The sequence below is a fragment of the Lichenostomus cassidix genome, chromosome 9, assembly GCF_008360975.1.
Source record: "Lichenostomus cassidix isolate B80296 chromosome 9, HeHo_3.0, whole genome shotgun sequence".
In the NCBI taxonomy this organism is placed as follows: Eukaryota; Metazoa; Chordata; class Aves; order Passeriformes; family Meliphagidae; genus Lichenostomus; species Lichenostomus cassidix.
Window position 1 is genome coordinate 362,327 of NC_139490.1, and position 26,339 is coordinate 388,665.

Consider the following 26,339-nt stretch of genomic DNA (forward strand, 5'->3'; position numbering starts at 1 on the left):
CGTCGCGGTGCTCCGCGCTTGCCGAGCCCCGGGGCTGCTGCTTCTGTCAGGAGCTGGGAGCTGGCTGAGGGTGACACGCCATTACCAAACCCGACATGACTGCCTGTTGGGACACAACCTGTCTGCACCCGAACACCTGCCCGAGCGGATTCCTTGCACCTGTGTCACACGCTCGTCACGTACCTGTTCCTGATAGCTCCCGTAGGACTGGGTGCTGTCTAACCCCTCCAAGGAATCTGCATATACAGCTCGGAGAACAAAAGAGAGAAAACCTTCTTGTGCAAACTCAGCCAGGTTTGGATTCCCCTCGAGAGACCAGGTGTGTGCTACTTCACCTGGACTGCCTGTAAGAATTCGAGTGTCTTACCAGCACGAGAGTTCCACAACAGAGTAAGTCAGCCTCACTTATTTTTCAAAGTGAAAGAGCATGTTGAGGTGCAGCCAGTGGTATCAGTGGCTCACCTGGTGTCGGTGCCGAGAACTCCTCATAGCACTGCGAGATCACTTCCATGGCTTCTTGGGATCGCCACAGCCCTCGGGTCTGGCTGCGGCACGACGGAGCTGAGGGACTGTCCTGGCAGCAGAGGGCTGGCGAGGCACTGCCGCGGGCAGAGCCCCCTAGAATTGTGCTGTATTCGCTCCAAACTCTTCAGTCCCGTGACGTGACACTTGCATTTTAATTTGCGTTTAAAGCGGAAATAGATTTTAGGGAGAACTCTAGCGACAGAAAAGTTGTTTCCCAGGCACACCTCTTGTTTGCTAGGTATCATCTTCCTCAGTAGATGCTCCTGGTGGGCTGGAGAGCAGCCAAGATGCTGCTGGGCACCTGCCAGGTGCTGTAGATTGGCTGAGGGTCTTCCTGCTGCGAGCTCTGTCCGGACATGCTTCACCATCCCTTTCAAGGCTGGGGGCTTGAAAGGAGTCCATTCTATTCAGAGAACAGGCAGGCCTCAGTAACCTCTTCTGAATGTCATGAGGAACCTTTACTGATGTCAGTCTTGGGAAATCCTATCAGCTGCCTTGGGAAGCTGAGGGAAAGCTGAAATGACTGTCACCTGTCCACTCACTGACCTGAACTGGAAACACCTAACTTCTTGGCAGTGCCAGCTGAGGTATTCCTTTTCCAAAACACAGTTTCAGTCAGAAAAGACACAAGGTGAATGGTTGTTTTTGTTTGGTTTTTTTTTTTAGGTGAGATCTAACACGTTTGCCATTCCTTCAGAACTGAGTGGTGTGGACAGACCTAATAATAACGTCTAATAAAATAATAACGTCTCTTGACTTATCTAATGTGGGTTATAGGTAACAGTGGAGTAATTAATTAATCCTGCTATATTCAAAGACATGCTTCAGAGTTTTGTTTTACACAAAAAACCTCTTATGTCCCGTCAGTAAGAAAATTATCTTCCACTGTAAGTTTTGCTGAAACACAGGAAAATTAATCAAATCCTTGGGAATTCTTGCTTAAACCCAGATGGAAGCACAGGTGGTAACACCTGTTGGAGCCACAGCTTGACTTTGATCTTGCTTAAGCAGGAGGCAATTAGTTCACCAGGCTGATGCTGCTGGAGTGTTGCCAGCACAGTAGGAGACCAGATGCAGAATCTTTAATTGTTGGTATTCAGTGCTTAGAGAGTAATTCCTTGGGAGGTTTTTTTCCATGGTCACTTCCAAGTTCTTGAGGGCAGACTGAGCTTCCCTTCACTGAGGCCAAACTTGTGCACTTTTCTGGGGGCTGCTGCCAGGTGCTGATCAGGGCTTGGACATAAAGCCAGAGCTCTCCCAGGAAGAACACTGTCATGACTGGTTTTCTTCCTTTTTGTATTGTATTTATTCACACCAAGCCTCATCTGCCACTTTACCTGCAAGTTTCCATTATTGTGATGCTTCCCCCTGCCAGTGGCACCCTGTGGCTCACTGCCTCCTCCAAAGAGTGCACAGCCGAGATTCAGCACAGCCACATGTGGAGCTGGTATTTTCTGTCAGCGATTCAGGCAGAACATTCCCATGGCAGAGGGAGAGCTGCAGACAGAGTCAGTTGTGGTGACAGCCCCATGATTCAGTTGCACTGGTCAGGCTGTCACCGTGGTCCCTGGGACTCACATCCCCACCCAGTTCCTCTGCTCGTGCTGCACAGTGGCTGTGTCTGGCAACGTGGCTGGGAGGTGGCAGCGGCAAGGACCACTGGGGAGAGGCAGCCCTGCCAAGGGATCCCAGCTGATCCAGCATGGCCGAGCAGCCACACTCGTGTGCTAGCACAGCTCCTCAGTGTAGGTTTTGCAAAGTATTTATTGCAAAATAAAAGAAATATGGCAACAAAACTTAAATAGCAAATGACATGACACTGGCCATAAAGCTCTTGCTATATTATGAATCTTTTACAATAATCAATAGTAGAGTGTGTCCCAGGGCTGTGCACACAGACAGCCCAAGTCTGTGTCACTGGCTCCAGCCATCTGCCATCTGTGACACTTGTGCCTCCTGCCTGCACCTTCCATACTCTGTGAAATGTGCCATGCCATACCCCAGTCCCTCCTCTCCTTCTTCCTTTTAAAGCCACCACAGCTGACCCAGTGCCCTTCCCTTCCATAAGGTAGCAGGGAATGGAGAAACATTGCTGAAGTACCTACTGCTCCCCTTTGAGTCACATCTTCTCCTGTGAGAGGTTGCTTGGATTTCTTTCCTTTCTCACCTACTAGGAAAGGACAGGCAGCCAGGGAGGAGTACAGAGAGACTGCTGGAGCAGTCAGGGATCACGTTAGGAACGCTAAAGCCTGATAGAATTAAATCTGGCCAGGGGCGTCAAGGGCAACAAGCAAAGCCTCTATGGGTACATGGGTGATAAAAGGAAGGGTTGGGAGAAATGGGCCCTCTCTGGAAGGACACAGGAGACCTGGTTACCTGGGTCATGGAGAAGGCTGAGGTACTCAGTCATGTTTCTCTCTCAGCCTTTATGGCAAGCTGTTCCAGCCACAGTGCCCAAGTTGCTGGAGGTAAAGGCAGGGAGTGGGAGAACAAAGAACTGCCCACAGTAGGAGAAGACTGGGGTCAAGAAAGTCTAAGGGACCTGAAGGTGCACAAGTCCATGGGACCTGATGAGACATATATGGGTTCAGAGGGACTGCTGGGAGAAGTGGCTTGGCCACTATCTGTCATATTTGAGAAGTTCTGGCAGCCCAGAGAAGTTCTCACTGACTGCAAAAGGGGAAACATAACCCCCTTTTTTTAGAAAAAGGAATTAAGGAAGACCCAGAAAACTGCAGGTGGTAAGTCTCATCTCAGTGCCTGAAAGAGCTTGGAGCAGATTCTCCTGGAAACTATGCTAAGGCACATGGAAAATAAAGAGGTGATTGGTGATAGCCAACGTGGCTTCAATAAGGGCAAATAATGAGAATTTAGAGCCCTTTCCAGTGCCTAAAGGTGCTAAAAGAGAGCTTGAGAGGGACTTTGGACAAGGGCCTGGGGTCACAGGACAAGGGAGAATGGCTTCCCACTGCCAGAGGGCAGGGTTAGATGGGATATTGGGAAGGAATTGTTCCCTGTGAGGATGGGGAGGCCCTGGCACAGGTTGCTCACAGAAGCTGTGGCTGCCCCTGGATCCCTGGAAGTGCCCAAGGCCAGGCTGGACATGGCTCGGAGCAACCTGGTCTAGTGGAAGGTGTCCCTGCAGACAGGAGGAGGATTGGAATAGGTGATAGCCTCTTCCAACCCAAACCCTTCTGTGACACTAAAACCTGTTATTAAAGCTCACCAGTCATAGAGGGAGTCTGTACTTCTGCTGAAAGGGCTTTTAGGTGTGCTCCAAACAGGAGCCTCTTAAGCCACATATCTAATGGAAGCACTCTTATAAAAAATTAAATTATAAAAGGTGTGTGTGTAATCTTCCTAAGGCACCCAAAAATTTTAAGAGACCTCGTCCCACTCAAGTTACTTACAGCACACTCCCATTCCTCTTCTGCCCAAAGTTACAACTGTTGGCTAGTCAGTAACCTTAGCAATACACGATGACATAGTTGAACAGCATAAAAAACAGGAACCAAAACCAAACCCTGGTGAAGGTAAAGCACTACATCCAGACAGCTGCTCGAATCTCACTAGCGACGCATCATGGGCAACACAGAGAAATTGTCACGTTAATGCCGAGGTTTCCGTTGTCAGCAAAAAGGTGTGCAGTAGCTGTATCAAAAACGAGGCAGTTGCTGTTGCGGATGGCCACAGACACACCGTCGTGGATGGAGCAGGGAGATGCCTCCCAGGTCAGCCGGTGGCAGCTGCCATGCAGCTCCAGTCTGTACTGAAAGTTCTCTGCCTGCTTACGGGTGCCAATGAGCAGCACGGTGGCAAAAAACTGCTGGTGACCTTCACACTTCTCCTGTTTTTTCAGCACCAGCATGAAGTGGTGACCAAAGCACGACTGCATCATCACCCAGTCCACTGCCCCTGGCAGGTTAATGTCTGTGGCAAGGAAAATGATGTCTTCTCCCTGAAGGGTGGTAATGCTTTTGTGGGCATGCATGAGGTGGGACATCACAGCTTCCAAGGATCCCTCCCAGTCACAGGAGGTACCAGGGCATGGGCAGGAGTAGGGACGGTACTCACAGATGGCTTCATGTTTTGGCTTTTCTGTGTGGTGGAGTGTCAGGGAGCAGCCTGTTGTGGCATACTGGAAAGAGACCAAACACAAGCTGTCAGGAAAGGCACCAGCACTAGTGTTCGCTGCTCCCACCCGTCAATTGGAAACACTGGTGATCAACCAGAGCTCTTGTGCTCATTGCAAATTTTACATTACTTCTATGTAGCCCTGGATTCAAGCTGAGCTTTACTTAGTTTTTATTTCCACTTAAAATGGATTCTTCTTGTCTTTTATGGTTGTTTTTTTCCTAACGCAAGCACTTAGATGAAATGGGCTGTAAGGCTCAGTTGTAGTTAGATCTGCTGTTGCAGTTAGATCTGGTCTGTCCAGATCAGCTGGAGAGGTCCTGGTTTGGGTTTTCCTTTTCTTAAAAAAAACCAAAGGATTCTAGTTTCAACAACTGGGGTGATGGGTGGGTCTCCTCTGCAGGGAGATGGCGGGGGTGGTCTGGGGACAGGGGTGTGGGGTGATGGGTGGGAGTTTCCTGCAGGGGAACAGGGAATGGGGGGTCCTCTGGGGCTGCCTGGACCTCCCCCCATCCCCGTCTCCCTGCCCAGCCCCTCATCCTTACCTTGCACGGGAAGAGGACAGCCGAGGCCACCTTCTCCATGGCCAGGTTCCTGATGTTGGGGGTGAGGGAGCCCCGGCAGGTGGGACAGAGGCTCAGCTGCTGCCGGCATTGCTTGCACACCAGGTGCCCGGCCTGGCACTGGAGGATGGGCGGCAGGACATAGTCGAAGCAGATGGGGCACTCGAAGAGCGAAGTCAGCTCCTGCTGCTGCTGCTGTTGCTGCTGCTGGGGGGGAGGAAGAGGAGGAGGAGGGGGAGGCGGCGGAGAAGCCCCGCCGGTCACCGGCAGGACGGCGGCGGGGGACGCGGCGTGCTGCTGCTGCTGCTTCCCGCAGGGCTTGCTAGGGCCGGGGCCGGCGGAGGACGGGCGGCTCATCTCGCCTCGGCACCGCCACCACCATCGGGCCGCGATGGGAAGGAGGAGGAGGAGGGAGGAGGAGGAGGGGGTGGGGAGGGTGATGAGGAGGAGGAGGATGCACGGGGCGGCGCTGGGCGAGTGGCGCTGGGCGAGCGGCGGCTGCGCACGGCCCCCGAACCGCTCCCGGCGTGCCCTGCGCGGGACCGCCCGGCACCTCCCGCCGGGAGTGGGAGTGTGAGTGGGAGAGTGTGTGAGTGTGAGTGGGAGTGTGCCTCTCACGGGGTCTGTGCCTCTCACGGGGAGTGTGCCCCTCACGGGGAGTGTGCCCCTCACGGGGACCGCCCGGCACCTCCCGCCGGCAGTGGGAGTGGGAGTGTGCCCGTCATGGGAGTGTGCCTCTCACGGGGTCTGTGCCTCTCACGGGGTCTGTGCCCCTCACGGGGACCGCCCGGCACCTCCCGCCGGGAGGGGGACTGTGCCCCTCAGGGGGAGTGTGCCCGTCACGGGAGTGTGCCCCTCATGGGGACCGCCCGGCGCCGCAGGGACTGCGGGGACTGTTCTCCCTCAGCCGGACTGCATGCCCTCACCAGGACCGCCTGTCCTCACGGGGCTGCCTGCTCTGACTGGTACTGTTGCCCCTCACCGGGGCCCTGAAAGAGACCGATAAAAGATGCATTGGTCTGATTGAAAATGTTCTGTAGAATAAGGTACTTTTTAGCTCTGGTTCTACATTTGGGGACCAGACGAGGGAAGAAGTTGGGCTGGTTTCATTCCCCAGATGAAAAAAGTTTGAGTGAAAAATGATAGTTTAAACATCTGTTTTGGTAGCACTGGAGAAGTGAATCACAGAATAGTATCACAGAATCACTTAGGTTGGAAAATAAGATAATTGAGTCCAACCATCAATACAGTGCTGCCAGGGCCACCACTAACTGATGTCCCTCAGCACCACATCTCCATGTGTGTTAAATCCCTCCAGGAATCACAGAATCACAGGGTTTGGGTTGAAAGGGCCCTTAAAGCCCCTCTTGTTCCACCCCCTGCCATGGGCAGGGACACCTTCCATAGACCAGGTTGCTACAAGCCCCGTCCAACCTGGCCTTGAACCCTTCCAACATTATTTTCCCCAGAGTTCTCCTTGCAACTTGGCTCCAAGACTTCTTGCCTATGAACAAAACAATGCTTTGTTCTGAGATACCCACACAGAGATTTTTTAACCAAAGTGTGTTACCTGTGACCAGGTCCTTGCAGGAGAGGGACTGTGTTGCCAGGAACTCTGGCACTTGTTTGCTCCATGAGGTTGATTCATGCATGGTGCTCAAACATGGCATAAGTTTCACTTTATGTGTCTGGATTTGTTCAAGTTCTTGGCTGTGTAGCTCCTGATCCCACACAAAATATTACAGGGCATGACGGCACAACTGAGCATCAGTGGGATGTGAAGGGGCATTGCAAGGTTTATTTGTCTTTTGCAAATGATTTCCAGAGTAGAAATGAAAGCCTGTAGCTGTTGTCATGAGGATAGCACTTCCTGAAATGCCGGAACTCAGGGAGTTTTCAGAGAAATATTTGACTAACACCCAGACTATGTCTTTATTGCTGCATATTCCTAATGCATCACTAAGCACGATGTGACCTGGAAGGAATGCACGAGGGCTCAGTTCTGATAGAGGAAAATGATCAGCTGAAATATAGCCCCCCTGGCAAGGAGGTTATAAAAGGACATGAAGATGTGGGGGCAGCGGAATGGAAGCCTGAGTGAGGCAGTGAGGGTGTGTGCTCCCACAGACGGTGTGGCTGGGTTTAGCTGGGCCTAGCCAGGTTTCTCTTCCTTTTTCTGCCTTTTGCAATCATACTTTGTGAGGGGATGGGGAGCAGGGGCCAGGGTGGGACATGGGGCTCTGGGGCTGTGGCGTTGCTGAAGGGATGGGGACCCTGCTCCTGACACCCCATTCCCCAGCTTACGCCAGTGGCCAGAGTCGCCAGTGCTATCACAGCATGGCAGTGTGCTGTCATGGCACGGCTGGTGCATCCCCTGCAGCCCTGGAGCCCCTCTCCCCCTGTCACTGGGGCTGTGGGTGCCTGGGGACTGCAGCACTTGGGCTGAGCCACAGCTCCACAGCTCTCGTTGAAAAGCCATGTGCTCAGGGGTGGCCTGAACTGAGCAGCAGCAGGTGTAGACCCCACGTCAGCTGTAACCAGCATCTCCTCATCCTGGCCCAGCATAATCTCAGGCTGGATGTCACCTTTTTTTTTTTTTTTCAGTTTGTTTGTTTTTTGTTTTGTTTTGTTTTGTTTTGTTTTGTTTTGTTTTGTTGTAAAATTCAATAAATTTGAACCAAGTTTCTGGATCACTTGCAGAAGGTTCTTAGTTGTCATTAGCAACACACAAAGGGTGTGACTAACAGGTCATTTTGGAGCGATGACAATGAAAAAGGAAGTGGACAGTGGTTTCTGTGAGCAAGAAGCGATGTGACCTGCCTGTGCTTGCCAGGCTAATGCAGGGTGCCAGGATTTGGCAATGGCAGTAAAATCACTGAACCACACAATCACAGAAAGGTTTGGGTTGGAAAAGCCCTCGGAGACCCAACAAGTCCAACCTTTACTCCAGCACGTCCAAGGCCACCATTAAACCACATTCCTGAGTACCACATCTTCACAGCTTTTAAATCCCTGCAGGAATGGGGACTCCACCACTGCCCTGGGAAGCTGTGCCAGGGCTTGACTATTTACTTTTCCTGTCAGCTGTCATGGGAAGTAGGAGAACCTGCATCCTACCACCCGGAAAAAGTGTGCAGTGGGGCAGGATTGCTACTCACTGTTCCTCACCAGTGCACACTTTTGCAGCGGGTGTGATGCCTTATGGACAGGATGTCCCTTCACTGCACCAAAGGCTGTTTAATTGGGGAAGAGTCTTTTGTCCTCCAAACTGCAGTGACCAGTTGAGTCAGTGTGTGGGAGATACTTGTACCCTTCAGGAGCAGGGGTCTGTCCTGCTCACTCTTCAGGAGCAGGGGTCTGTCCTGCTCACTCTTCAGGAGCAGGGGTCTCTCCTGCTCACTCCTCAGAAGAAGGGGTCTGTCCCGTTCCAGCTGACGGTCGCACCTTCCCACTTTGTCCTGATTGCCATCTCCAGGGCTCGACACCTCTTCCCTGGGCTGTGAGGGTCTTCTCTTTCAGCTGCTTCCCAGTGATGCGAATGAGTGTCTGAAGATGAAATGAAAAAAGTCTAAAAAATGTCTAAAAAACCCACTCCCTCTCAAAAAGGTTTCAGTGAAGGTTAAAAGCAGAAGCTTCTGCAAATGTATTGGTGTGGATGTGTTGCTGTCCTGCCCCAGGGAGCTGGGGGAGCTCTGGCAGGGCCTCCCGGGCTGGGGACTGCCCCTGCACCATGGGCCCCTCGGGAAATTCCAGTGCTCTAAATGCATGTCTTAATGGGCTCCTTGCACAGTGTGTTTGCATATTGCTTTTCTGAGCAGATGTTCAGATAGTATCTCTGGCCACACCAGGTATCATGACGGTTGATCTTGCTTCCTCTCTTCCACTCTGCTTCCCTGCAGATTGGCCCTTTCATTTCAAGGTTCTGACTTCACTTTATATGCTGCTGTGAAAGGAGAGCAAGGAAGTAGGCACCCAGCGAGGAAGGTAAGTGATACACAGTGTCAGAGAAACAAGAACCTTGTACCTCAAGCACGAAACCTAGTTCACAACCCAAGTGTGCTAAAGGAGCAGTTTATCCCTCTTGAGGGGATGTGAAACTTGGTGGGGAGCATGAGGGCCTCGATGGCACCTGGTGCTGAGCAGGAAGACAGACTTAGCTTCAGTCAGCCACTGAAAGCAAGCAGGCGGTCCCTGCTGCATGCCAGCCTTGCTGTGTTGGTGTGCTGGTTTTGTCTGGGGTAGAATTCACTGTCTTCCCAGTGTCTGGTATGGAGCTATGTTTTGGATTTGTGCTGAACACAGGGCTGATCATATAGAGATGATTTTGTTATTGCTGGGCAGTGCCAGCAGAGCTCTGACCTTTTCTGTTCCTCCTACTGCCATGCTGGTGAGGAAGTTGGGAGTGCATGGGAGGCTGGGAGATGACACAGCCAGTACAGGGGACCCAAAATGATCAAAGGGATATTCCAGACCATAGGACATCATGCTCAGTATATAAAGTGGGGAGAAGAATGAGAAAGAGGTGGCACATTTTGAGTATGGTGTTTGTCTTCCCAAGTCACTGTTGCATGTGATGTGGCTCTGCTCTCCTGGAGGTGGCTGAACACCTGTCTGCCTATGGGAAGCAGCGAATTAATTCTTTGTTTTCCTTAGCTTCTGTGTGTGGCTTTTACCTTTCCTATTAAACTGTCTTTATCTCAAGCCATGAGTTCTCCAGCTTTTACCCTTCCATTTCTTTCCCTGATCCTGCTGGTGGGGGAGTGAGTGAGCAGCTGTGCAAAGGGTTGAGGGCTGGATGGGGTATAATAACAGCAGTTGGAGAGAAGCTTATTATAAATTTTGAATTAATAATTAAACTATCCTGCCTCTTGGTGTGTTTAAACTTTGTATTGAGTATTTAACGCAGGAGTGACAGTTGTCTGTGCTGCCCATACCTCAGTCCCAGGTAAGCCTGGCTCCGTACCTATTGTCAAGTGGGCTGTTTTGGTCTGCTCCTGCTGCCCGCTGTAGAAGTACAGGTGGAAGATTCTCTCAGATTTCCAGTCAGAGAGCAGCCGGCTGTCGGTACCGAAGAGCACACTGTGCCTGCCCAACACACTGCACAGCCACACGGGCAGCCGAGGCGTCCGCAGCCCGGGGCTCACCTGGGCAGGGGCACCCTTGCCAGGAAGCCAGGCTGTGCCAAGCCTGGATGTCTGGTGTAGGTGTGCTGGCCGTGGGGCTGCCCCTGCACTCACCTGCTGCTCCACCAGCGCCTGCTCCCAGCGCAGGAAGCCCACGGGGTGCCGCTGCCCCTGAGCCTCACTGTCCCCATCCCTCGGCTCCAGGCTGCCGCTGAGCCCCCGCAGGCTCGCTTGTCCCGTCAGGAGCAGGCTGAGCATGGCCTGTGGGGAAACAGCCCACTGTCACACCACGGGGACACAGAGCCATCACCTATGCAGGAGATGTCCTACTCCCAGCTTTGTTATGCCTGTCGCAAACAGGAATGCCAGGCTGGCAGTGGCTTTTTAAAAATTATTGTTACTATCATCATCATCATCATCTGTTTTTTTAAGTGCACAGTCATGATAAAAATGGCAAAGTATTTTTTATGATTGTATGTTTTTTTTATCTTTGGATTAATTTACAGTGATAAGTTTTCCCTAAATCAAATGTGGTAATAATAAAACTAGAAAGCTTGAGACGTGTGGCTGATCCTACCTCTGAACAGGTGATGTTTCCAGAACTGATTTTCAGCAGAGGAGTTGTGTCACCCAAATCCTCTTGGACCCTGTATGGCCAAGCACAGATCATCAGGGCAGCGCTGGGCCTGTGCCAGAAGCAACACTCTATGTCCCTTCCTGACCAATGGGAATGGGATGGAAGAAAAAGCCATTTCAGGACATGCAACCAAACTACGGGAAAATATTTAAAAAGCAAAATATACCTTTTAAGTGTCCTAGAGAAAAGTAAACTGTATAAAAACAGGATCACTCCATGGCTTCCTTTGCCTTTGAACTGGAAAAAGAAATAAGGGATCTCAGGGGAAGAATTACGGCCAGTAAATCATGTTTAATTAAAACAATTCCTCTGCTTCAATACAGCCTTAGGTGAGTGTGTTGAGTTACATGTGTAAGGTGTTATTACAGGCAGATTTTATAACTGATTTTGTTGAATAGGATCAGGTGAAAAAAGAAAGAAGAAACAGTTATTGGCTAAATGGGTTTTGTACAATTTTTTCCCATATTTTTGCTGATGCTGCAAGGAATCACATCTTGTATTTGAATGATGTACAAAATGCTGCTCTTTTTACCCAGTGTTTGTAGGCTGAGAGAGCTGGAATAATGGGTAAAGTCACAGGGATTTATGTGAAAGCAGGATCCCTTCCCATAGGAAAGGCTGGAAATGATCCATTAACTAACTGTACATTAACTGTGTGAATGTTCTGATGATGATGGCACTGTTGTGTCCAAAATGCCCAATTTGAACAGGAAATAAGATGTAATTCAGCAAGAAAATAACTTGGATAAAGCAGTTATCCCCACTTACATAGTTTATGTGATCAGAGATGAATCCCTGAGCAGCATCTTTCTCTGAGAACTCAAACAGACAGATCTGTTGGGCATGAGCACAGGGAGGGTGGTGTAAAGGAGACATTAATTATACCAAAATACGGAGCTTTTGAATCCTATGGTTCCATTAGTCAAGTGAAAAAACAATGCAAGGGTTTGCTCTGACCCTTCCCCAGCCGTGGGCTCTGGATCTATGCAGGGATTCAGGGGAGCAGCTTTGTGTTGATGGGATTCTCTTTTTTGCAGGAGAAGGAAGATGGGCCTTTGGTGAAGGGGAAGTGGATGTGTCACAGACCATGCCAAGACCTGGGTCTGGAGTGATCACTGTTTGCAGTGCACCGTAAGTGAGGGAGCAGGTGTAGGAGATTCTATGTTTCAGGCCAAAGGTGTCTTTAAGGAAAATCCCATTGGCAGAAGACAGTTCCATACTCACTCTCTCCGTGAAGCTGCTGGCTTTGTAGCCTCCATGTGACATCATGGTGACAGGGGTGGTGATGAGGCAGACGATGGCTCTGCTGCCTCCTCCCGCTGCCCACAGGGTCTCTGCCAGGGCCGTGGCCAGTGCCTGCTCCTGCTCCCAGTGCCCAACCCGGCACAGCCTAGGCCAGGGGGAAACCAGGGGCTGTAACTGTGACACCAGCGAGGTGGGGGGCACATGCCACTGTCCCAAAATCAGAGGATTTGGTGGGAAGAAGCCTTGCCTGGGCATCAGCCAAGGCTTCTCTCCCACTGCAAATCCCCACCTGTAGCTGCACACCTACACCTGGATCTGGTTTGGCTGAACCCAGAGGCTGGCACTGGTTTGCCTGAGACCAAGCAATGCATGGAAATAATTCTCATGTGTCCCACGAGGCCCTGCAACTTACCTTTCCAGGTGAGTACACTCTGTCTCTCTTGTGAAGAGCAGGTATGTGATGACGTGTGCTTGTACAGCCACCAGAATGGCTCTCGTTCCTCCCTAGGAACAGAAAAACAACCCCTGCCATCTGAGGAGTCTGAATGAGCACATGCTGTTCCCAGCAGTCCCTGGCCAGTGGGACAAGAAGCCCTTATGGAGAAGAAGTGGCAGGATAGCTGTGCCTGTGTGCTGGGGGCAGCAGAGATCCTGTGGGTGGGTGCCCTCTCTCTCCCTCCCTCCATTGCAGCACTCCATCTCAGGGCATGGCGCCCAGCTCCAGGCATCATGTGCTAGGAAGCCCCATGTTTTTTTCTCCCCTCCAGCCTGGCAGCAAAGGAACAGAGGTCCTGCGGCAGCCCAGGGTGAGGCCATGCACAGGAGTGCCCATGCCCACTCCCCACCGTACTGACACACACTTCAGGGCTGTGGTCCCTCTGCAGGCACACAGATTCAGAATGCAGGGAGTGGCACCTGTGGTTGTACCCAGCTTTTCAGCCACCAGACAAGATTAGAGGATTTACAATTTGAGTATGAATCTTGGCCTTCTGCTTTTTTGGGTGCAGTGTTGTGATGGTAAATAAGGAAGAAGGAAACCTCTCTCTCAGAAAATGATAGTCCAGGTGACTTCACTTGTTGGACATCTAGGTAGGGCAGGAAGAATTCGGTAAGTCTAATTCTTGGAAAAGAAACAGGCTTTTTGCAATCTGCTGCCTCTCTCCCGAGCCCTCCTGGGAGCGTCACACACCAGGGTATCACAGTCCATGCCCATAGCCAGCTGTCCTGTCCCATCCCACTCCAGCTTTGGGCCAGCAGCTCCCTGCAAGGACAGCTGAGGAGGGGCTGTGGCTGGAGCCCCTGCAGCCTGCCTGGTGGGAGAAGCTCAGCCCAAGAGGTAGGCAGAGTGCAGGGTGCAGGTGTGTGTGCTGCTGAGGCCCCCAGCACTCACTGCCAGCTCCCACAAATGTGTGACACACCAGGCAGCTGGTGTCAGTTGCTGTGCGACACTTTTACCTTTCCTGCCTCCAGAGCATAAGCCAGATCGGAGTGCGGTGGGTGGAACCTGAAATGTGCTGCTGCCCACTCACAGCTAAAGAGGGGTGTCATGTTCCTGAAGAGCAGCTTCTGCAGCCTCTGTGGAGGAGGAGGCAGGGGGGCAAGGGTCAGATCTATCCTCCCAGCATGAAGGGTATGTAACATCAGGGGGTCTAGGGGTGCAGGTGCTGTGGGTGCACCCACAGCCAGAGCAGTGTCACACTGTCTGCCTAAAGCCAGGCCTCACAACTTCAGAGCAAAGGTGATGTTTCAGCTCAACGCAGGGACTTCACTCAGCACTCAGACACTCTGGTGAAGCTTGACTGTAGTGTGTAATAACTTACATTTGGCTACAGTGCACATTTCGGGGAAGATTGCACTGGGGCCCATCCTGCCATCACCTGCAGAACCATGAAGCTGCAGGACAACAGCACCTGGCAGCAGTGCTTTTGGGGCCAGGCACTCGACAGGAGCCGAAATCCCTCACTCACGGTGTTAAAGGCCCTTCCCAACCCAAACAATTCCATGATTCCATGATCCTTCCTCCTGTCCTGAAGCTGTTTGTCAGGGAAGCCCCAAAGCCCAGGGAAACGTTGCCTGTTGTCATTTGACTACAGTTCTGTTTTCAGGTTCTCTCCTGAGAATTATTGCATATCAGCTTTAAGGCTGCATTCCAGCCATGATTGTTAAGAGTCTCCTAAATAATCGATCCTGACTCCACACCCTCTTCAGCTGACAGCAGGCTGAAGCCTGCAGTCAGAATGCCAGGAAAGGCTCTCCAGTCTCTTTCCCTCCCGGAGATTCAATTACAGCTCATACTTAATTCAGCAGGCAGCTCACCATTGCCGTGTCCAGGGAGATGGGGCAGCCGCCCATGCCCTGAGGGAGCAGGAGGGGCTGGGGGACAGTGAAGGGCGGCTGTGTCCCCGGGGACTCCCCAGCTCTGGGTGGTCCCTTGCCAGCACTGCTCCAGGCTTGCTGCAGGGAGAAGAGCAGACAGTGTATCACCCCAGCCTGCTGCCTCCATGCACCAAAAGTTGCCACCAATATTGCCAGGGTGGGCACAGCGCCTGGCTGTAGGCTGACAGGGGAATGGGGGGGCACTGTAACATGGGTGCCCTTGACTTCCAGCTGTTTTCAGACATTCCCATCACATCCCTACGAGCTAATGAAGAGCAGGGAGTAGCGCTGTGTTTGTCTGAGTTACAGGGAATACTCTTCAGTGCCTCCCAAGCTAAGGGCACAGCAGGTTTTCCAAATACTTACATTTTGGAGATCTTAGTTTGTTTTTCACTTTCATGTATTCTAAAACTCACCATGAAAACCATTAGTTTCCAACAGAAAGGTTAATTATGTGTTGGACTGGTCTGCCCCTTTGATTTTGAAATATCTGAAGAAAATGTCTGTTTCTCAAAGGAGCAGCATGAGAAATGAATCTCCATAGAGACTTGGGCAGCAAGTATGGATGTGTGACCTCCTCAGTGTGCCAACCAAAGACAGCCCAAAACTCACCAGACAAACAGAAAATGTTACCTTTGGAAAAGGAGATACCTGATGAGTTGTGTCATTGATTTCAAAGCTGAAAACATAACATAAAGTACAAATTAAAAAACCGACAGAGGCATTGCTAGAATGCGGATAAAACGGAGTCCAGCCAGAAGAGAACCCCAGAACAAAGGAAGAGTAAGAGCTGAAGAACTTATGTTACTGAGTACATGAGGACCTTTTGTCATTGTCATGTAAGTTTTGTAATAAAATATAACTTAAAAAAATAATATTTAATAACCACCCGGAATTAAAACTGTGATAAAGAGGCAGAATAAAAATCTTACCCGTGGAAACGAAAGATTTCTCTCCATTTGTTCAGATCAGAGATTCTGCTGGTGATCTCGTCCAGCTCTGTCGGCGCAGCACGCTCAGCGCCCCGGTCAGCCATCGCCGCGCTCCCTCGGGCGGTGCTGCGGGCTGGGGGCACTGGAACTGCTGCGGGAGAGGCACTGAGCTCCCTGCCTGTCCCGGGGGCTTGCGGGCAGCCCCACCGTCGCACCGTGATCGAACCGGCAGGAGAGCCAGCCCAGCTCCGATCTGCTCTGCTCGCCCTACCGGCAGCATCAATGTTTAATTGATGTTTGATGCCACAGGAGCAGCGGAGGATGCCGGCAGCGGTGGCTGCTCGGGGGGGCTGGCTGCGGGTGGCAGCAGTGTGGGGCAGGAGCAGGGGCATTTTCCAGCATGGAGGAGGAACGAGGGTGTTTCCCAAAGCGGGGCGGGAGTGGAGGCATTTCCCAGCATGAGGCAGGAGCAGGGACATTTTTATGGATGAAAGGAGGTCCAAGGTCCATGCTGGGGTTTCCCCAGGGTCCTTTCTGGGGTTCCCTAAGGGTCCGTGCTGGGGCTCCCTCATGGTTTGCCCTGGGCAGACCATGCATGCTCTGACACTTTGAGCCAGTCAAACACACAAACATTGTATTGATTTTATTTTGCTGGTAAGAAGTTGCTGTTTGCCCTAGGAATAGCTGGGTGCAGGGTGGGATGTGGGGGCAGTCAGGCTGGGCTCTGGGCACAGTGACCACTGTGAGGACACCCCGACCCCCGGTTGGGGCTGCTCTTGTCTGCACAGCAAAGGAATGGGTTTGGGTTTGCTGTGTAGTAAACAACACCATGAGATGCAATACAAATTATGTTTTAAGAACATACATTAACATTAGGATGAAAATGTATATAGAATAAAAGGAATATAATGAAAAAAAGCTGGGAGTCATGCTGACTTACAGAAGCCTTTCCACATTGTTAAAATCCAGGGAGATGCAGGGGCAGAGTTGCTGTGGGAAAGGATACAGCTGACAAACCTTTACAATAACCCAGCAATGTTTTCCTTTCACAGTAAAAGTATAAAAAATGATATCGAAGTCAATAAGGCCTGGTGGGCTGGTAGATCCTGAAGCACAGAGGGCTCTGATACCTGGTACCCAAGCCTGATCTGTAACCAGGGACTGGGTGGATGCTGGGTGGGGTTGCTCCTCACCTATAGGTTGGTGCAGATAAATAGGGCTCTCCACCCCCGTTTGCTCTGAGGGCTGTTTCTGTGTCCTGTGAGGAGCACCTCATTTCCAAGGCACCCAGGTAACTCCACAGAGGTAGTGTTTGGTGGCACGGTGCTCCCGTACTGTGCCTGTCTGTAAGTGGGCTGGCTCCGCCTGGGGAAGCATCTGCTGCTTTAGCTGACGTGGAGATGTTTAGGGGGGCGAGGGCTGATGTGTCTGTCCATTCTAGTTTTCCTTGCCAGGCCCTCGTGTGTTCATTCCTCAGTCCCTGCTGAGCTGCAGCCTGCATGGGAGCCTGTCCTGTTGCATTATTGCTGCCCTTTGCCAGGTTTAATGGTATTGTTTGATGAGAACTTGCAGGGCTGCTCTCCAGGCAGGGCTCTGGGCAGCTCTGGAGGGGGCAGTGGAAAGTGAAGGTCTCTGGGCTCACTCCTGTCGTTCTGCTCTGGGAAACTGGCTTTGCCTGATGAGCTGCAGAGGGTTTGTTCAGCAACACCAAGCCCGGCTGCCTCCCTCGGGCAAGCAGGAGCACTTGGCATTTCCCATACGTCTGGTGTGCTGTGTCAGCTTTGTCACCAAGCTGCAGCAGCCGCTGGGGAAATGAGGGCTCCCAGCACTTTGGGTTTGGGGCACAGTTTGGTTTGTTAAAAGAAAGAAAAACCAGAGAGTTTTATGGAGAAAAACGATGCTGTTGCCATGCATGTGAAGCCAGATCAAGGTGCAGGAGTTTGGGTTTTGCCCTCTGAGCACTGCACACGTGAGCTGGAGTCTGAGGGTGTTGAGGCAGAGCCTGTGTGTTGTCCTGTCCCTTGCTGGGTGTCTGCAAATTTACCGGGTGTCCTTGTGCCCTGCTGCCCTGATGCAGTCACGGCTGCATCCTTGTGTTCACCAGGGCTGAAAGGTAAAGCTGCTGCTGGTGAGTGTGTGTTTCTACTCCAACCCCTTGATTGAACTTTCCAGATTCAGTGAAACACTACTGAGATTTCTAGTTTTCTTCATACCAGCTACTTTTCAAACAGTTTACAGGAAAAAAAAAACCTCTTAATAATGTTTTGCCCCAAGAGAGAGGGCTTTTCCATCCAGACATTACCATACAGCACATCTTCTTTTGTTCACTGCATACACCATATTGACACTTATTTGAAACTTCCCTTTTTTTATCTTCTCTAGAGCTAATCATTCACAAGTTGGTACATCTGGTGGTTGTTGATGCAATAGTGACAAATTTCTTTACTTGAAATGTTCATAAATCCCTTAACTTTAATACATCAGGTCAACTGCTCCTGAGGTTGTCCCTGAATCTTTTGATTTTGAAAAGGGAAATTCAAATCCAGCAAATCGGATTAGCAGGGCATTGAGGAAGTGCACCAGGGAGCAAACCAGGATGGTCCAGAAGGAATTTGCAAACTGTTCACTGTGAGTCTTGAATGTAAAAGTTCCCTCTTTGAAATTAGCAATTTTCTCTGAAAGGTGGTGGATCTTCACCTCTGAGGAGAAGAGAATCATGATGAGGCAGCCACAGGAACCTGGAAGGGAGGGGGAGATGCTTGTAACCTCTTCAATCCCTCAGCCATGCTGTGGGATGTATGCTACAGCCAAATACCACATGGAGAATGTTCCATGGCCACTTAGCTTTAACAGGGATTGTTTTTGGAATCCAAGCCCATGGCTATTGAAATGGGTTAGCTTTTTTAATTGAATTTGGCTCAGGACAGGCAATATTTATCATGGCTGTTTTAGTGCCCTGCGCCAGAAAAGTATCTGTGCTTATGTTCAGCTTTAAGCTACTCATTGTCCCATTGAACATAACGGAGCTCTCTGTGTGCCTAAAGATAAACAGGTACTGAAGTCCATTGTTAATTATGATTGTAACATGTAATACCTTGTAAAGTCAGGGTAAATCTGCCCGTCAGCCAAGCCAGCAGCCCAGAGAGTGGGTATGTGGCAGAGGGATGAGGACATTGTTATCGCTGCATGGCAGTGGCTCTTCTCAGAGATCACCCTCACTGTGAGCTGCTGCCAGCCTCTTGCTCTCTGGCTGCTCAGCTCTTCTGTCCTTGGGAAGGCTGTGCTGCTCTAAGCGGTGACCTCGCCTACCTTGTCTGGAGCCCTCCTGCTGAGGGAGCAGTTGCAACACTGACATATTTTGGCTGGTTTTTCCCTCCTTTTCCTACTCTAGTGTGGTTCTGGTTCTGACTGTATTGCGTGTCTGTGATGCAGCCCCAGCTCTGGGTCCCTGGTGCCCTTCTGCCACGGCTTCCTGCAGCCACTTGCCCATTCCCATCCTGCCATCCACCCTTGTGGGGGATTTCCCTATTTTATCGCTCAATGTCAATTTGGAAAACAGGTTTTGATACAGCAGAGTCACCTTCCTTCCTGCCTGGCTGGATTTTGCTGCTTTAGAGTCAACGCAGCCACTGTCCTTAACTCGCTGTCCTCTGCTGATAAATGGGTTGTTGTGAATAGTGAACTTGGTGTGGTGTCACCCTCAGGACAGGCCTGGTGGTACTCACAGGCGATGAAGCTCCAGAGGTACAACCCGACGGGGCCGTGCAGTGTTTCGTAGGGGCTGCCAAAAGCATTGAACATGAAGAACCCTGCTCCCACCAGAGCAAACACAACCAGTACTGTACAGAAGAGAATGACACTGACATGGATACTTGCAGGGATAATTTTGAGCAAATCTGGAAAAACTGAAAACAAAACAAACACAGCATTATTATACACATTAGGCAAAGTTGTCTCTGAAGTCAGGCTGGGGGTTCCTGCTAGTTTGTGATAATTGTTTTAATCCTGCTCTTCTAAATGCAACCAGATGAAGTTGTTAACTAGAAATGTTCTTTCATGGACATTTGGAGGCAGAAAAATTCTGTGAACCTCAGAAGCATAGACTGGCCAGGAGAGAGAGACCAGCTTCAGGGAAAGCCTCTCCTTCCCTTCCTGTGGGTGGTATTTGGTCCTTAATATGAACAGTATATTCTGAGGGAAAAACCGGGAAGTTCTATTTGAGGAGGCAGGTCTGGCACAAGGTGTCACAGAGGCCTCTCAGTGCCAGTGTTATGGGGCTGATCTCCCTTAGCTGAACGCTTGGCCATCCACTCTTCTTTGGGAGTGGGACAATAAATCTTTAGACTTTCTGTTTCATTTATGTTCATGAGGTCCCACAAAGGATTGTGACATTGGAAATGAAATTATGCTGTGATTATGGATGCACAAATTCAGAAATAATTTACTCTATGTATTTTTATGCAGCTTTTTAGCAACTATTTTAAATTGTGGTCCTGTTTGTCTAGTCAGGATAGTCATTCAGACAGCAGGAGAGGATGTTTTTTAATAATTCCTGTTTTTTTGCCAAAACCAGGTATTTTGGAAGGAACTGTGAAGTACACCTCTCTGCTCCTGATCCATAGAGGCATGACTAAAGTGAGGTGATAGTGCCTTGTGCTGCCTTGCTGTTGTCCTGTGTGCTGGGTTGATCCCACACTGTGAACAGCAGGGGAAGGGGAATTCTGCCCTTCTGTCCTGCTCAGGTGAGACTCCACCTGCAGAGCTGTATCCAGCTCTGGGGCTCCCAACATAAGGACATGGAGCTGCTGGAGTGAGTCCAGAGGAGGCCACGGAGCCAGGCTGGGAGAGCAGGGGGTATTTAGCCTGAAGAACAGAAGGCTCTGGGGAGATCTTAGAGCCCCTTCCAGTGCTTCCCTATGCAGGATTCCTACAAGGAATAGCATTAGTTTCTGTCACACAATCTGGTGTTTCAGGAAAACACGCAAAACTGTGTATTTAATATTACTTTTTTGTATTATTTAATTTAAGAAAACAAGTTACGCATGGTATTGAATCCTCCCCCTCCTCACCTGCGTCTATAGCTGTTTCTGTCATTAAAATTTTATATGTGATGTATCACGAAAAATTAATTCCAGAAGCAATGTTGTCTTGAAAGGAAAACATTCCTTCATGGCAGTGAATGAACCCATGTGTGCTGTGCATGGCAGAGACCTTTAGAAAATGAACCACTGACCTAGAAAGTGATGGGAATGAGCAGGAGCAAATGGAGCAGAAACTTTCCCCAGCTGAACTAGGTTTTGCTGGCAGAGCAAATTCATATTACAATTAAAAGAGATATAGTGGTCAGAGGGGAGCATTTAATGGGAACGAGCATAGAACTAAATTATGTAGCCTATTTTCTGTGTCTGTTCTCCTCAGACGTGCTAAAGTGCAGTGAGTGCATTGCGCTATGGCTGTGTATTTTATATGTGTCCTGCTGTCTGGAATGCTCCTTGTGAGCTTCCAAGGTACTGAGGTGATGGGAGAAGGCTGCTGCAGCCCAAGGGTACAGGATCAGCGTCTTGCTCTAATTGCTTTCTGAGGTGAATGCTGCAGCCCTGGCTGCAGCTTGTCCCCATCCAGCTGTGCCTCGCAGCTGTCACTGACTGAGCCTGAGTGTCAGAACCAGAGCTGCTGTCAGCTGAACCAGCCCTGGGTCAAAAGTGTCAGCAACAGCAGTAAACCAAATCCTTGCGATTGCACAAACCCCTCTGAAAAGTCACTCGGTGCAACAACTGCACACTGTGATGGCACACAAAGCAATCAAGAGGGAACTTCAGCTGTGTAAACACACTGGTGATGGAATTTAGAGATAGAAAGTACTAATACTACACTAAATTATTAAATAAGTAAATATTATATAGTAAATAATTTCTGCTACCTAATTTGGTAACCTTCCCTTGCATTAAATCACTGATGTGAGCAATTTGCATGTGCTGCTGTAGCATAAGGACTATGAAGTGTGTGCTGTAGTAACTTCAGATGAGGTATTGTACACACAGCAACTAGCTTTTACTGGCTGTACCATGTGCTGCTGGATACCTATGTGTCTCATTTGATCATTTTTTATCAGTCTTCTTATCCGTGAAGATGAATAGGTTATGAATGTAAAGTGAAGCCATTACTAATACTTTGTTCTGTGTGTCAGGTACCAAGTCAGCCAGCATTCCCCAGACAGTCTCCCCCAGTCCTTCTTCCAATTAGTGCCACAGATTGCCAACTTTTGGGCTGCTTTGTTTCTCAACAGCAGCCAATGCCCCAGCTCTTTTGTGAGGCTCTTGCTTAGCTCATTCTTCTTGACAGCACAGATGTAATATTGTAATGCTGACACAAAGAGGAAGATGACAGAGATTAATTAAACCCCTCAAATATCCTTTTTTAAAGTTATACTATAAATCTTTTGGAATGTGGATATCTCGGTAACTGCATTATATATTGTTGAAGACATTAGCCAGGCTGTATTAGTATAATAAAATAAGTTACTGATGCCGAAGGTTAGAGCCCTGTAAGGGCAGCGTTGCCTTGGCACATCCCATGTCGCTGGGCTGTGTCCGAGCGAGGGGCTGTGCGGGCAGCCCTGTCCCGCCGCCCCAGCCGCAGCAGCGTGTTGTGAATGACCCAAACGCCAGCGGTACTCACATGAGAACTGGAAGGGTCTCCCGCCCAGCCCGCACTGCCGCACACGCTGCCCGGAGAAGAGCCCGTACTGGATGTCGCCGATGAACTTGTGCAGCTCGGGGCCGCTGGCGTTGACGAGCAGCGCTCCCGTGGTGCACAGGATCGTCCCTCTGACCCAGAGCTGCGTGCCGATGGCCGCCGCTGTCCCCAGAGCGCAGGCGAAGCTCAGCAGCCCTGCTGTGCAAAAGATCAGCTTCTTCTGCGGCGCGGGCATGGTGGCACACGGCTCTGCTGCGGGACGCGGCTGGCGGCGAGGCGATGCCCAGGTCCTGAGAGCTGCAGCCCGGATGCTAGAGAGCCCCGGGCACCCAGCCAGCCCTGTGCTGAGAGCTGCAGTCCTGTCCTGAGAGCCCCAGTGCCAGCCAGCCCTGGCTGGAGGATGCTGTAAAGGCTCTTCTTCCCTGTCCCCTTCTGTCCAGCTTTGCAGAATGTTTCAGTGCATCCCCTGTCACTTGATAGCGAGGGTTTAGGATGACAGATCTCTGTAATTTGATGAGTGCTCTGCTCGTCCCAACCCCCGGGGGAGTGGATGAGTGGGGGGTTCAGAGACCGGTTTGGCTGCTCTGACTATCTGCTCTCCATAAAGGAAGTTCTCAGAGGGTTTATTTTTGCAGGTTTTCTTCTAAAGCCAGCATTTCTGAGCTGCTCTCTTGGGTTTTTTGCTTGTTGTTTTGTTGGTTTTGGGTTTTGTTTTGTTTTTCCTTCTGCGTGTATTTCTCTTTTTGCTGTTTTTTAAGGTGATGTCCAGGTAACACAGAGCACCCTGCCAAACCAGGAGCTCCCTCTTTGGTATCCAGTTGCTTCTGGGCACTTGCTTTCCCTGTTAGGCTGCTCTCTGGAAAGGGCAGCATGTCTGTTATCTGCACTGCTGCTTTGGTCTCAGTGTGCAGGACGCTCAGGCAAACTGTTCAGTGCAGGTTTCAAATATACACAAGTACGTTTTATACAACATACAACGTTAGAGAAGACCCAGCCCACCCTGAGGCTAAGGGACATGCGGCTCCTGCGTCTTGTGTCCTACTCTGGGCACCTGCCTTGCTCTTCACACGAGCCATTTTCAAGACTTAGTTATTGCTTGGCTCAAGCTCAGCTTTTGACACTGGGGCAGAGTGCCTGATGGACGCTGCCAATGCATTTTGACCTTCAACTTCCAAAGCCACACAGACTGGCTTGGGTTGGAAGGGACCTTAAATATCTTCCAGTTCCATCCTCCTGCCGTGGTCAGACAACCCACGCATCCACCGAACCAGTGCAGGTTCAGATGTCTCCTGCTGGGCAGGCTGTGGTGAGCATTTGGCAGGCCTGCCCAGCCCCGGTGGGCGATCGCAGTGCCTTCGGGAAGCACCGCGGAGCCCCGGGAAGGGCTGCGGAGCCCCGGGAAGGGCTGCGGAGCCCCGGGAAGGGCTGCGGAGCCCCGGGAAGGGCTGCGGAGCCCCGGGTAGGGCTGCGGAGCCCCGGGAAGGGCTGCCGAGGCTGCCGCCCGCCCCGCGGCCGCTGGGTGTCGGTCGCTCCCCGCACCCGCTGCTCTCCGGCGCTGCAGGGATGTCACCACGCGCGGTGCTGTTTGTCTTTTTTTGTCTCTGTTTCCTTCCCCCTTAATAAACTTCTGCTTTTCCCTGGCAGAAGAGGCCATAAGTCACGAGGCCGTGTACACAGTTTTCAGCTGGCAGCTCATATGTAAGCCCGTAAGGATTGTTAATTTGTAAAGAGGATGTCCTCTACTAGGCTGTCTGTCTACTGACATCGTTATTTAAAGGAAAATGTTCTTTGAGGGACAGCTGTCTGCTGCCAGTGTTTTGACGTGAGCCTAACTGGAGCATGTTTGGAACTTATTTTCTGTCTGATTTTCCTGTTTTAATATCTCGGTTTGAGCCTAAATCATGGATCACACATGTTTTAGTGATGGGCTTGGCAGTGCTGTGTTAATGGTTTGACTTGATGATCTTAAAAGCCGTTTCCAACCTGAATGATCCTGTGTTTCTCTCCCAGCTGGCTCTCGTGTGCCAGGTTTCCATACAGGTTTGGAGCTCCCATCAGGCTGTGTGGAACCCAAACCCTGCACTGAGAGTAGCTGACAGAGGCTCAGTTCTTTTTCATGAAGTTTCAAATAATAATAGGAGTTGTTGAATTGTTTTGGTGGGAAGGTCTGATGGCCCATAAAGATGTAACATCACGATGAATATGGAATCGGGGTGCTGCCAGGGGTGTTGCCATGTGCACTGGGCAATGAAGGGACCTCTCATTTCTAGTTCTCTTTGGCTTGTGTGGCTTCCTCTGGAGATTTTCCTGAGTAGGAGGACTTGAAATATAGAAATCTATGACATATCATAGAGGTGTAAATTCACTTTCTTTTTAGATGGGATTGCAGAGAAAACCACTGCCCTTATTTCCAGCCACAAGTATTTTCCATCTGACATTTCCTTGACTCAAATGATCTCTTAAGCACAGCTCCAGAATGATTTTCACAGTGGTGATTATTGTGAAGGTGTAAATCCAGTAAACAGTCTGTATTGCTACCATGCAGTTTTAAATTGAAATTAAATTGTTTTGCATTAGTCCAGACTTGGAGCACCCATGAGTAATCTGCAGCCCCAGTTAGTGAGGAGTTCCTGTGAAGGCAGCACTTGATTTGGGCAGAAATTGAGTCCTCAGAAGGGTGAGCTGGAGAATGCAATAGTGACTTTCTCATGTCTATGATAACTTTTCTGTGAGTTCACCTGTCATTCCCCTGGGGCTTAAACCCACTCAAGTTTCACCTAACATTTTGACTACCTGTATTTTATTATCTGTCATAGTCTGTCAGGTACCACTGTGGAAGGGAACTGAGAAAGAATGACTTTTTCATCTCTTAATCCTTTTTGGTTTAGAATGGTTGGTGAGGCTCTTGAACTTGTCAGTCTCCCATGTAGCAAAATACAGCGTGGTTAAGTATAGCTTGAAATGCACCTCGGCCGTGGGGGGATGCCTGGTAAATGCAACTTGGTACCAGGATTTTCTAGGCAGTGGGCAGTAGTGAATGGGGGACAGAAGAGAGCGATTGATTTTTAAGGACTGAGGTTGAATTTCTTGATATCACTGCGTAGAATCCTGAAACTCCATGGGTATTTAGGTTTCTTTTAAAGCTTAGGGCTCTGCACTTGTATTTGGGTTTTGCTTCTCATGTTGTCTTTGAAGTCCATCTGAATTCTTATGATGCCAAGAGATGTTTTCCACTTTAGAGTGAAAAAGTCCTGTTTTGAATGTGGTTCTCACGAATGGGGCTTGTGACAAATGCAGAGAGTTGATATTTGTCTTTCTGAGATCACTTTTCTGAAAATGAAACAAACAAAACTCCCCACCCCACTGTGGGAAAGGAGCTCTGATCGGCCTTGGAGTCATGGAGCATCGATTTAACATCTGTGACTACGTGAGAGACCCAAATCTGAGTCTGTTGGGCTGCATGACAGGAAAGAGAGGCAAGATGAGCAAAATAATGTTTGCAGAATCAGAGTCTGTTTCCTCAAGCACTGAGAAAATAGAGCATGTTCTGAGCAGTCTTGTAATAGTTTTAATTATGCAGTTAGCATGCTTCGGTTGCTCAGATTGCTTAGTTACCTGTCTGGGTATTTCCATCCTTTACTATGTTACGAAATCTTTAAATTTCTTATCTCCCAAAGTTTAGGTTCTGATTTGTTGCATGAGAATTGTTATAAAAATACCGAATGTGATGTTTTGAGTGCTTGCTTAAAATGACTCATATTTTGTCCACTTTGCAAGGATTAAATAAAGGTAACTTGATTTGGTTTTGTTTCTGAAATAGTTTTCATTTGCAGATGGAGATAATCTAAGCAGCTTGATTTTGCCCGTGCAAATTGGTTTTTAAATTTAAATTACTGATTATTCTAAATATGCATAAGTTTTGGAAGTAATTGTAAATTAGAATGTTAATAAACTTAGTTGCTGTTTTATAAATTTATATGAAAAGAAATCAAAGAGAACACAGTGGATACTTATACTTTTAATCTTCATTTTACAATTCAGTTGAATTTTCTGCAATAATGTGCAGCTTTTTTCCTGTTCATTGAGGCAGCAGCAAGGAGAGGCAATG

At 49.8% G+C, this 26,339-nt stretch overlaps 3 protein-coding genes and 2 long non-coding RNA genes across 6 annotated transcripts; 1 reads left to right on the forward strand and 4 right to left on the reverse strand.

Annotated features, from left to right (window-relative positions):
* Nucleotides 1-312: 312 nt before the first annotated feature.
* LOC146432999 (uncharacterized) lies at nt 313-15,549 on the forward strand. The gene is made up of 3 exons (XR_014853965.1): nt 313-390; nt 9,122-12,647; nt 12,736-15,549. It is a non-coding gene; the product is annotated as an uncharacterized LOC146432999 (long non-coding RNA).
* Nucleotides 3,860-5,712, reverse strand: SIAH2 (siah E3 ubiquitin protein ligase 2). The gene is made up of 2 exons (XM_085068837.1): nt 5,205-5,712; nt 3,860-4,663 (listed from the first exon to the last, which is right to left on the reverse strand). Exons 1-2 carry the CDS (start codon nt 5,577-5,579, stop codon nt 4,106-4,108), a joined length of 933 nt encoding a protein of 310 aa, XP_084924963.1. The 5' UTR covers nt 5,580-5,712; the 3' UTR covers nt 3,860-4,105.
* Nucleotides 7,001-8,590, reverse strand: LOC146433001 (uncharacterized). Its single transcript, XR_014853966.1, has 2 exons — nt 8,527-8,590; nt 7,001-7,197 (listed from the first exon to the last, which is right to left on the reverse strand). It is a non-coding gene; the product is annotated as an uncharacterized LOC146433001 (long non-coding RNA).
* On the reverse strand, nt 8,597-13,868 carry MINDY4B (MINDY family member 4B). 2 transcript variants are annotated; one of them, XM_085068836.1, is made up of 8 exons: nt 13,683-13,868; nt 12,640-12,731; nt 12,207-12,372; nt 11,751-11,816; nt 11,149-11,219; nt 10,923-10,992; nt 10,460-10,606; nt 8,597-8,768 (listed from the first exon to the last, which is right to left on the reverse strand). In XM_085068836.1, exons 1-8 carry the CDS (start codon nt 13,866-13,868, stop codon nt 8,619-8,621), a joined length of 948 nt encoding a protein of 315 aa, XP_084924962.1. In that variant the 3' UTR covers nt 8,597-8,618. The 2 variants fall into 2 exon arrangements, with proteins under 2 accessions (XP_084924962.1, XP_084924961.1); XM_085068835.1 differs by having other exon boundaries at nt 10,186-10,606.
* Nucleotides 15,550-16,191: 642 nt separating the features above from the next.
* CLRN1 (clarin 1) lies at nt 16,192-26,163 on the reverse strand. Its single transcript, XM_085068852.1, has 3 exons — nt 22,214-26,163; nt 19,261-19,440; nt 16,192-18,273 (listed from the first exon to the last, which is right to left on the reverse strand). The coding sequence occupies exons 1-3, from the start codon at nt 22,464-22,466 to the stop codon at nt 18,008-18,010; spliced, it is 699 nt and encodes a 232-aa protein (XP_084924978.1). The 5' UTR covers nt 22,467-26,163; the 3' UTR covers nt 16,192-18,007.
* Between the last annotated feature and the right edge of the window lie 176 nt (nt 26,164-26,339).

What these genes read in the sequence shown, in the direction of transcription:
- SIAH2 (XM_085068837.1), bottom strand. Translation starts at nt 5,579, where the DNA reads ATGAGCCGCCCGTCCTCCGCCGGCCCCGGCCCTAGCAAGCCCTGCGGG. An exon ending in CTGTCCTCTTCCCGTGCAAG is followed by an intron (nt 4,664 to 5,204) that starts GTAAGGATGAGG and finishes GTCTCTTTCCAG; the next exon opens with TATGCCACAACAGGCTGCTC.
- MINDY4B (XM_085068835.1), bottom strand. Translation starts at nt 13,868, where the DNA reads ATGTTACATACCCTTCATGCTGGGAGGATAGATCTGACCCTTGCCCCC. An exon ending in GAGTGTACTCACCTGGAAAG is followed by an intron (nt 12,373 to 12,639) that starts GTAAGTTGCAGG and finishes CCCCTGGCCTAG; the next exon opens with GCTGTGCCGGGTTGGGCACT. An exon ending in GAAACATCACCTGTTCAGAG is followed by an intron (nt 10,607 to 10,922) that starts GTAGGATCAGCC and finishes GTTTCCCCACAG; the next exon opens with GCCATGCTCAGCCTGCTCCT.
- CLRN1 (XM_085068852.1), bottom strand. Translation starts at nt 22,466, where the DNA reads ATGCCCGCGCCGCAGAAGAAGCTGATCTTTTGCACAGCAGGGCTGCTG. An exon ending in GAGACCCTTCCAGTTCTCAT is followed by an intron (nt 19,441 to 22,213) that starts GTGAGTACCGCT and finishes TTTTGTTTTCAG; the next exon opens with TTTTTCCAGATTTGCTCAAA. An exon ending in CCTCTGGAGCTTCATCGCCT is followed by an intron (nt 18,274 to 19,260) that starts GTGAGTACCACC and finishes CCTCCCTTCCAG; the next exon opens with GTTCCTGTGGCTGCCTCATC.